Source organism: Glossina fuscipes, unplaced genomic scaffold, assembly GCF_014805625.2.
Source record: "Glossina fuscipes isolate IAEA_lab_2018 unplaced genomic scaffold, Yale_Gfus_2 43, whole genome shotgun sequence".
Taxonomy (NCBI): Eukaryota; Metazoa; Arthropoda; class Insecta; order Diptera; family Glossinidae; genus Glossina; species Glossina fuscipes.
In genome coordinates this window covers 301622-312692 of record NW_023998427.1, presented here as the reverse complement: position 1 = coordinate 312692, position 11071 = coordinate 301622, and the positions used below count along the sequence as shown (strand labels likewise).

Here is an 11071-nt window from a genome sequence, read left to right as displayed (position 1 = left end):
CCACTTTTCTGTTGCTTCGAAGCATTTCTTCCACTAGTCAACCAGATAATTCCCGATGGTAGACCCTATTTTCGTCATAAAATCGTTTTTATTTCATCCGTTCTCAATGAATGGGATTTTAGCAAAATATTTTGAGTATTCCGACCTACTCTGAGCAGACTAACGCACAGACATACTTCCATCAATTCAGAAAATAATTCCAACGCACAGAAAATGTTTTTAGATCGATTACTGTAATAAACGGCGTGTACACCTCAACCGTATATGTGTGTTACTTACATACAGCCGCTGAAACTTAACGTACGCTTATCTCATATGGTATAGGCTATAGACATTGCATGGTTTTAATCGAGTTATTAAAACCTTGCATTGCCCTTCACATCTATTGTTCGCATATTTGTGATACCAAAAAATTAATGATCAGATGGCTAAGTTATTCATAAGTAAATCTTCTGAAACTTTGTTTAAAAAAAAAAAAGAATGGAAAAGCTCGGGGCTTCTGTTCGGCGTAGCTTTTATTGTTCTTTGCTGTTTATCACGATCTACCTAAATTGATCTTTCCCATTTCGTAAATACTCTTCCAGGAACTCTTACAGTCGAAGAAGTGTACAAAGACCGCGATCAATTCGCTGCTTTAGTGCGAGAAGTCGCCGCGCCTGATGTCGGACGCATGGGCATCGAGATACTTTCATTTACCATCAAAGATGTCTACGATGATGTTCAGTATTTGGCCTCTTTGGGTAAAGCACAAACAGCGATGGTGAAACGAGATGCCGATGCCGGGGTCGCGGAAGCGAATCGTGATGCCGGTATACGCGAAGCTGAATGCGAAAAAAGTGCAATGGATGTCAAATATTCAACTGATACGAAAATCGAAGATAACGCACGAATGTATAAATTGCAAAAAGCTAATTTCGATCAAGAGATTAATACAGCTAAAGCTGAATCTCAACTGGCCTATGAGTTGCAAGCGGCCAAAATACGACAAAAAATACGAAATGAAGAAATACAAATTGAAGTGGTTGAGCGGCGTAAACAAATCGAAATAGAATCACAGGAGGTGCAGCGAAAAGAACGAGAGTTAATGGGCACAGTGAAATTGCCAGCCGAAGCGGAGGCATATCGGGTCCAAACAATAGCACAAGGCAAACAGTAAGTGGCGCCAAGTGGAGAAAAAAAAAAAAACAAATGTAAACTAATTGGTTTTCATCTATATTTTTTCGAAACATTTCTTTCCAGATTTCAAACGATCGAAATGGCCCGAGCCGAGGCTGAAAAAATACGCAAAATTGGCTCGGCAGAGGCCCACGCCATTGAATTGGTTGGTAAGGCTGAGGCAGAACGTATGCGTATGAAGGCTCATGTTTATAAACAATATGGCGACGCCGCCATTATGAACATTGTTTTAGAGTCACTGCCAAAGGTTGGTAACAAACTAAATGAATGAATGAATGAATGAATGATTTGCTTAAGCAGTACGTAACGCATATTAATTAACATAGGCACATAATCTATATATACCCTCTTTTTTATTAATTTTAGATACTAGAATTAAATTTTAAACACACTGAAGTACATTCGTCCCGTTGTCCATTACAAGCTGTCGCTAAGAACGTTTAGCTATCGAAAGCTAAAAACAATTTTTAAGTATAAAAAGCGACGCAGGTTTATGGCTTTGATTAAAAGCTTAGGTTATATACTAGCGTCCCTAATACGGTTTAAAGCAAACGCATACAAAACTAACTCACAAATAATATTAGAAAACCTCGCAACCGCTTGTACTGCTTTTTCTAGCAAAGCCATAATCGCTTCTTTTTTTTTTTTTGTTTATATACTTTCTGTGTTATTTGGTTAAAGGAATTATTTGACATATTTCATAGGCCCCTTAACATAATTAGCCGAGCTTTACAGAGGGTAAAATGCATATCAGATTCGGGCAATAAGATGAATATACATTATCACGCCTCGAACAATTTGTCTCGTTTGCGTTCCGGACAGTTTTTTGTCCTCATATCAGAATTTTGCGGGAAATTTTCACATCTTCATAGCGCAGCATTTTCCGTTCTACTTCTACTGCCAAAGGTTCAAGGGCCAACTAAAAGTTCCATCTAGCTTATGCGGAAGAGTAAGGCCATGTCGTTGCCGAAATGCTTCATTTTTTATTCTTGCATCGACCTAACCTTCAAAGAACTCTTTTCAATATAAATCAAATAGTTTAATATAACATGTTTATCAAGTGTGTGTGAAAAGACATAAAAGTGTCGGCTTGACGTAAACACGTATGCTTTAAACATTTAAGCTTTTTCGCTTTTCCTTTTGTTTAAATTCATAGATCGCTGCCGAAGTCGCAGCGCCTTTGGCTAAAACCGATGAAATTGTTTTACTCGGTGGCACGGATAATGTAACCAATGACGTCACACGCCTAGTGGCCCAACTGCCACCTTCAATTAATGCTTTGACTGGAGTTGATTTATCCAAGGTCTTGTCAAAGATACCGGGAGCAAAAGCGTGAGATTTACCTCGCCGCTATATAACACCAGCTTTCGATGACTTGGCCATGGCTTAGTGAAATAATGAAAGATTATGATGATAATGATAATGATGATGATGATGATGATGATGATGATGATGAGAATGAGAATGAGAATCAATTCACCACAAAAACCAGGACGCACTAAATGAATTTGATTAAACGATTGGACGATTGAACAATGATTTAGGGCAAACACTTACTATTAAGAATTAATTTTATATATGTGTATAGAAGTAAATAAAACACAAAAGCGTTAAGCGATAGATGAACAACGTATTTAGAAACAATCGCGTAACATAAGTAATATTTTTTATTAAGAAATTATTGAAAATAACTTAAAAAAAGAACCAAAATGCTTAACAATGATTATCTTAATTGGATTATTGAAAAAATTAAAAACGAAATTTTTGGAAAATCTAAATTAATCGTAGAGCAAATTAGTAATTTTTGATATAATTCAATGAAGTCGACGAAAAATTCATTTATTTTACTTTCTTTTTTTTATTTTATTTTAATAAAGAAAACAATATTTTTTTTTTTTTTTTTTTTTTTTTGTAATTGTAATTGTTCATTACTTTTGCACTATGACTTATGATTATCCTGACCAACTGAAGCATTTAGAGCAGTAACACGCTGCATGTTATGTAATTCATTAAATGAATTTCGAACTTTTATTTTTAAAGTTCATAACCGAAAAAAACATATAGTCTACGCTAGTTAGCGGACTCATCTTTTGAGACAATCCAAAAATAGAGCTAATTTTCAATATCTACAAAAAGACTGTTGCAGTTGGCACTCAGATAGACGTTTCTATATCACGTAGGCAAAATCATAAAATGATCGGTCGTCGTTTATGAAATGTGAACGTTGCGGTAAAATGTTTCATTCATATCATTGAAACGATCCGCTAATCGACTTACCTTACCTGCGCTCTCCTGAACATTATGCACATTTTGCATTGAACTCTTCGTTCAGTTGCAACTATTCCTTACTTTTATCGTTCGCTCTTGATTACTTTGATAAGTTGCTAGAACTTGGAACAAAGCACACAGACATAGCAGATGTTCTAACCGAAAATGAACTAACATCGCAAGGATTCAACTTTCTGTTAATAGCATTTAAAGTTACCGCAACGAGTCAACGACGAACGAATACGAATGCATTTGTGCGAGAATCATATCAAATCAAATCGTCCATCATATTTTCGGACGGAGAGATATCTCCGCCTGGCGTTTAAAAAAAAAAAAGCAGTTCATAACACTTTGATGGAAGGAGTATCGATGTGTGTCCCTGGCTATGAGTAAAATTACATTTTATTTTAAGTTTTCGATTGTAAACGAATGCTATTGCGCTTAGTCTCCATAACAAATCATCGATAATAATCAGTCGTTATAATTATTAAATATACGAAAATATGCGACGATTTACTTCCTTCCATTATCCCGTCGTGCTTCTTAACGTGTGCTATGTCTTTCTTTCTTTCGCTTTTGTTTTTCCTAATTTGTTTTAAATAAATTTTGTTTGTTATTCAAGTGTAGCAACGTCTTAGGTGTATGTATTTATATATTATGTTATATAATTTTATATTTTTCAATTATTACATTATATTATTTTTTTGACATTGTTTTTGTGTAAACAACGATTCATTTCGTTCTACTTTTTCCTAAAATAGAAAAAAAGAAAAACATCCATCTTCTTTGACCAAACTCTTTTGAATGTAGAAAAATATTTTGAAACGAACACTGACGATAGGAATTATTCGAACTTGATGCTGATAAAAACTAAATAAAAAACCAAAAATTTAATAAATAAGTAAAAAAAAAGCAAACTCGAAACAAAAAAGAAAATATTTACGTATGTATTTAAAAACCATAAAATAAATAAACAATTTTTGTGTATTTTGTCTAAAATAATTTGTTTTAATGTACTTTTATATAGACGTAAAGTCCTGCCTTAATCGAACTGACTTTGTTAACAAACATTTTAATGGGGAAGAAAAAAATTAAGGCCAATACAACTAATGATTCGATGAATCGAAGAGGAAGTGAATTAGATCCGCTTAGCTTTAACCTTTGAAAATTATTTCAAAACGTTTATAACAACAAAATTACAAGCCTAAGAATCTACGTACTATTGCTTTTACTTTTTTTACAAAAGTCTTTTATTTTTCAAGAACTTCGCCGTAATTACTGAATGAACTACGGATTCATGGTAGAAAAGAAAGCTGCATTTAAGACTTTTCCCTCTATTCTTGATGATATTTGAAAAAGAGTATTAAGGTGTTAAACGCAACAACTTTTTTTTAAATTATGCTCTTTATGTTTATACAAACAAAAGAAATCTCGGCCTAAGTGACTGAGCAGAAAAGATATTTCGCCTAACAACTGAATGCACATAGCTTCAAATGTCAAGTGCTGCAGAGTTTTTAATAAAGCCGATAGCCTTGTATGCTAGCGCTATATAAGAGAAACTTGTAGCGTAGCAGGCGGTTCTTCATCTTGGTCTTCACATAAGGCGCATACATCTGCCAACGTTCCTCGCCACCTTCCCTCACCGTCAAGGACAGAACTTGTAGATATGTCATCGACGGATCCGATAAAGGCGTACAATCTATTTAAGGTACCCAGCGTTCCATTCTTGCCTTCGAAAAGTATTATCACTTCTTCCATAATGCAAATATGCTGGTCGACCCTCCTCGTGTCAGCCGTGCAGATTCGGCTAATGTATCTCCTCCTAGTGGTGCCATTAAGTCTAGATCTCAACGAATTCTTCTCCGCCCTTTGCTGTTCGAATTTATCTGCTCACGACTAAATAGCACAACCAAGTATAGTTACTGCCTCTATTTTTTTTCCAACTCAAATTTTTCTGCTCATGATGCCTAATACGAATGATGCCTTCTTGACGAACAAGACAGGCGTCACACACTACGGAAAATAACATAAAAAGTTACGTTGCCGCAAAAGTCCCATCCGTCAATTTGAAGCTTGTTAGCCTTTTCAAATTGGCACTGTCTCAACGTCGGGCTATCTCGTCTTTTAAGGGTTTAATTCCGACTGAAAACATGGACGTCTTGTTAAATAAATAATTATGGCTGCTTGGATCTTTAATAAAAGAAACGTTAGCGGCCTAACCTCAAATATTCATTCTATTTACTTAAAATCAGGAAGTGCGACGTTTTCTAGCTTGGCTTTTACCTGGTTAAAGCCTGATCTGCATTCGTTGGGATTTTTACACAATTCTTTCCAGGTTTTCAGAAAAGATCAACTAAATCGTACTGACGGTGTTGTTTTAATAGCCATATCAGCTGTGTTCTCGTTCTACTTATTTGAGTTTTCCGCTCCTCCCTGCCATTCAGGCAGAACTTGATAGTAAAGAAATCTATGTAACTCGTTCCTATATTCTTCCAAATTTATTTATTTTATCATTTACATTCGTTTAAAAATTACATTTCATCAGTTAATGTGACTTTTATACAATCTATATTTTAATTTTCAAATATATACACATAACATTATAACTTGTCATCTACACTAACTTCACAAATTTTTGAAAATTCTTCCTCTTTATTTTTAAATATTGCGTTCATTTCTTTTTTTTTTTGGGCAGTGTGCAATTGGCATTATTAGCAAATCGTTGACATCAATATCCTCCTTGCGACCAATTAAGAAAAAAAAAATCGCCAAGTTTGCGTTTAAATTCAGCAGATTTCCAATAGCAACAAGATAATGTCTGTTTATATTATTTATATGTTCTCCATATCTTATTCTTTGTAAATGTGATTTTTTTTACAAAGCTTTATACTAATTTCCGCTGTTATTTTCGTTTCACGAAATTTTCACTCGTTCCACTTTTTACTGCTAAACGACAACCTCTCTCCACTAGCGGAATTTGCGAAGTCACTTATTACAGGGTTGTAACTGCAACAACTCTTATATTACAAAACCGCATGTTACATGATATAACGAAAATTTTGTAGCGTTTCTTTCTGTTCGCTGCCGTAATTTCGTTGCTCAACCAAAAAGAAATGGCCAAACTAGTACTTCCTTTGTATTAGCCAATCACAACGATGGAACAAGAGTACGAGAATGCCGGAAACCAAAGCTTTTCACTCAGAATATCGCTGCCAAAAAAAAAACGAACAGCTGCTCCCGCCGAAAACAATTATGGTTTTACTATATAAGTTGCGTATTGTGTTCTTGCCAGACCAAATATAATTCGAAATGCGCAGTAACAAGAAAACAAAGAAAAAAATATACATTAATAATATGTATATAGAAAAAGGTACTCCAACATTCATATTCATTGTCCGATATAAACCGTCGGATAAAAATTGAACATTCTCAAAGAGCGGCATTAGTTAATTACATTAACTAAATAATTAAAGCGTTGCTTTCTGCGGCCGTCGCCCGGCATGAAATGGAAAAAGTCCTTCTCGATTCCTTTTAAGATAACCTGAGTAACTGCGTCCCCAGTAACTGCCCCTTCACATATTTATCCGAAGTCGGTTTACCGTAAGTCGCTCATGAGAAGAGTCGACTGTACGTAAGGTAAGTATTTTACGTTATAGCTACCATAGAATCTATCGATCGTAAAGTTACTGTCGAGAAGGATCTCTTCAAAGAGAAAATAAAATGAAACATTTAATACAATTAATGACATTAAAAAGATTACCTACGGCGAGTTAGAATGTTGGGGAAAAAGAAATCCATTATTTTAATATGAACTTCAGGACTTTATTTAACAAGCTTCGCAAGCACAACATGTCATCATAATCATCAAGATTCCATATCATGAGCAATTAAACTGCCAGCATTTTCGGTTAATAAATAATGGAAGCAATCTTTACTGGACGCAGAGGGGAAGTATCGATGGTGGTGTTCTATTAGTTGTTCTCACATTCCAGAGAAAGACAATCAAGAATTCGAATTTGTTTGTAAAAGCAAAATGAAGTGAATTTTTAATAAATTTTTGCCTTTGAATTTGTTTAGCAATTTTATTAAAACAAATATATATTCTTCTTAACTATATAAAAAAAAGGAAAAAGTATATAAGTACATAAGCGTATATATATATATAAATATATTTGTACTCGAAAACTTTAACATACATAATGGCGGAGAATGATGACATGAAAGGGAAGCGTATGCCAAAATCAGTGTCGAAAGCAGAATTACGTCTGAAAAAGCGAAGCAGAACTGAACTAGACAGCCCCACCTTAGAAAATGCTACAACGAATGCTATCGTGAATGAATCGAGAGAACTAATAAATGAAGATAAAAAGCTGGGGCATGAAAATTCCATTATGGGCGAAAACTCCATGGCGAGCAATACTTCTGTAGCGACCGAAAGCCCAATAGCAGACTCCAGCTACGGAATAAAAGAAATCTTTATCGGTAGGGAAAGTTTTGGGGTGGGACGAAGATCCAGTTCAAAACGTTTTAGCGCTTGAGCACAGCCTTTGCCACGCAACCATATAAATTATCGAATTTGCTCTTAGTTACGGAATCATTGACATTAATGGCAGGCACGGCTAACTTCCCTTCTCTAAACATTCTATACAGATTGTGAACACCCGTCGTAGTCTCTTCAGATATGCCCTTGATTCCAGGCAAGTACTGTGGAAATTTTTCATGAACCAAATTTGTTAAATCGCCGCCGTCATCCAATATCATATTTAACGGTTTGCTATCCCGGAAAAGTATGGTCTGTTCAATGCACCAGTTGTAGACGGTAACTGCGCCAGCTGCAATTGCAGCTGCAGCATGATCCTGAGTACTAAATATATTGCAACTGGACCACTGAACCTCAGCACTTAACTCAACTAATGTCTCGATAAGGACAGCAGTTTGTACAGTCATATGTAAGCAACCAGCTATCCTAGCTCCACTCAAAATTTTTAAAGGACCATATTTCTTACGACAAGCCATTAAACCAGGCATTCCATTTTCCGCAATAAGAATAGCCTTCCGTCCCCAATCAGCCAATTTGATATCAGTAAATTTATATGAAGCTTCAGACATTATTGCTTTTATTTTTTTTTAATTATGTTGAAGACCAATTGCTTATTAAATAGGCAGCCGCGATATAAACTTTTCGATAATTTTTGCAGATGGTTGTTGTTGTTGTTCAAATTGCTCTTTTGTTTTTGAAGGAAAAGATTTTTCGAAGTCTTCATGTGTCACTTTTTCAATTACGTCAGGTTTTTCGTTGTCAGTAGGAGGATTCGTTTCTACGAAGGGTGATTGCGTTGCTGGATCATATTTTAGTTGCTTCTTAACTGTTCCTTGCTCTTTTAAAGCCACAAGACTTTCTTCACTTTCGGTTATTGTTATTTGCAGTAGTATAAATATAAATTGTAGCTGCTATCGTCGTGGTTTCCTTTATATTGTCATAAATTTCAAAATAACTGAGAAATAGTTGTCAACAAAATTTCATAGTCTTCATTTAAAAACGTAAAAGAATCTTTTCTACAATATATATATATATATATATATATCGGAAAAAAAAAAGAAAAGGAAAAATAAATTTTTTAAAAATAATACTAATAAGAGCTCAATAAAGTTGAAAAAATGTCCAGTTCCCAACAGCCAATTGATTTTAAGGATATATCCTCCACCACCAGATCGGTAACAGACGAAGATGTCGCATCCATGACTACTCCATCAATAACGGCTCCGCCGTTGACTACACCGTCCATGATACCACCACCAACCACCACTGATCCTACCACTACGTCATCTGTGGTAACGGAGACTGAATCAAACGCTTCTCTGTTCGATAAATCTCTTATGGTTTGGAAAATTGCCGTGCCGGGCAAGATAATGTTTGCCACAGACTTGAATCGTTTCTTCGAAATTTGATGCTAATCAAGAATATGTATATTCAATCAGATCTCTGCCACATCTTTTGGACAGAATTAATCTATTCTCACCCTTCGACGAGAGATTCAAAAAAAGATTCAAATTTCTTGTGCCTTAACGTTTCTCAAATAAGTTTGTTTTTTTTATTTCTTTTTTATGATCAATTACTCAGGCGGTGTCCGTTATTCGCGTCACGCGCTTACGGTCAGGATGCAGTGAGGACAGAAAAAGAAAGAAAGAGGAGGTTAGGAAGATTTTGGCCGTAGTCTAGTCTGGATATGAGCCTAATCGATAAGTGTTATGCCTTTACCGACTTAGCATTCACTATACCTACCACCACTAAGATTTGAACCGGCGAACATTGACTTTGTAATCGCGAATCTTACTACTACTCCACAGATTCATGCGGATAGTTCATTGCGTTGTTTGGTAAATCGATAAAAAGTTTCGAAACTCTTTTCAATCACTGAAGAATTCTTGAACAATTTCAATGATCAACGTGAAAAGGTAGTTCCCGTCCTCGGATTGCCGCTAATAAGTAACTTACTCATTATGCCTTTCAAGTATCAATAAAGGAAATTACAATGAACTTTCTCGAAAGAACATGAACAAGCTAATATATATATATATATATATGTGTATACCCTAATTGCGGATTGATTTGGAAGAGGACTAAGTTGGATAAATCTGCAAGAGCATCGAGACTAAGGCTGCGAGCTATATATTTTGCCTACCAAAACCGGGCTCTAGGCCAGTTCAACTTTAAAATTATCGAAGCCTTAAAGCCAAACTTTATGTTAAAATCGATATTTTTTTTTTTTTTTTTACAAAAAATATATTCTTGGCATGCGATTTGAGCAAATTATTTTTACATGATCTTAGCAGTTGCGACGATTCAGTTCTATTTAGTAAATGGATGATAGCCCGTAGGTAGATGGGTTTGTTTGTTTTATTTGTAAAACTAACGTATACATAAGCAATTTTATCACCAACATAAAGTATAGTTAAGAATAACAGTGACAGTGAAAAGTTTTTTATGATGAGGAAATTAATTAGAAGTCCAGTGTTTAGTGGTATTTTAGTATGTAATCATCGTTAATATTGTTGTGTTACTTATTAAATAACTGAAAGAGGAAATGAAGCTCTTTTGTTTTTTTTTTTTAATAACTTTGGCTTCAGTAGATTTAATATATGATTCATCAATTAGATATTAATCCGAGCGAGTAAAGCGTTACCGGATAATTTGTAATGATTGTATAGAAGAGTGTGAAGAGAATGACTTATCTAAGGCAAAATATATAAGTTTGGGGAAAAAGAAATCCATTATTTTTATATGAATTTCAGGACTTTATTTAACATGCTTCGAATTGTCCGATTTGGGTCAAATATGCACCGTTTTGTTGTATGATTTGTGGCCATTTTAAAGGTAACTTCAAAATGCCTCTCTCGTAGAAGTCCTGGTCTCTATTTGCAGAAAAACTCTAGTAGTCGATTTTCACAATCCTCCCTAGATTCCGATTTTTTATCATTAAAGAAATTTTGCAATGCAAGAAAAAGATGATGGTGCCAAGTCCGGACTGTATGGTGGATGCATTAAAACTTCCCAACCAAGCTCCTGAAGTTTCTGGCGAGTCAATGTAGATGTGTGTGGCCTAGCGTTGTCCTGGTGGAACACGAC

General features: G+C 35.0%; 2 protein-coding genes across 9 annotated transcripts in view; one reads left to right on the top strand and one right to left on the bottom strand.

The window, feature by feature from the left end:
* LOC119637227 (flotillin-2) overlaps window positions 1-3780 on the top strand; it is a 217893-nt gene extending 214113 nt beyond the window's left edge. For all 8 annotated transcript variants that reach the window (XM_038033096.1, XM_038033092.1, XM_038033097.1 and 5 more), the window contains 3 exons: window positions 585-1152; window positions 1240-1423; window positions 2333-3780. In XM_038033096.1, coding sequence (XP_037889024.1) covers window positions 585-1152; window positions 1240-1423; window positions 2333-2512 — 932 coding nt within the window. In that variant the 3' untranslated portion in view covers window positions 2513-3780. The remainder of the gene's footprint in view (window positions 1-584; window positions 1153-1239; window positions 1424-2332) is intronic.
* LOC119637235 (adenosylhomocysteinase-like) overlaps window positions 1-8532 on the bottom strand; it is a 287510-nt gene extending 278978 nt beyond the window's left edge. The window contains exon 1 of the mRNA XM_038033108.1: window positions 7999-8532. Coding sequence (XP_037889036.1) covers window positions 7999-8472 — 474 coding nt within the window. The 5' untranslated portion in view covers window positions 8473-8532. The remainder of the gene's footprint in view (window positions 1-7998) is intronic.
* Window positions 8533-11071: the final 2539 nt, after the last annotated feature.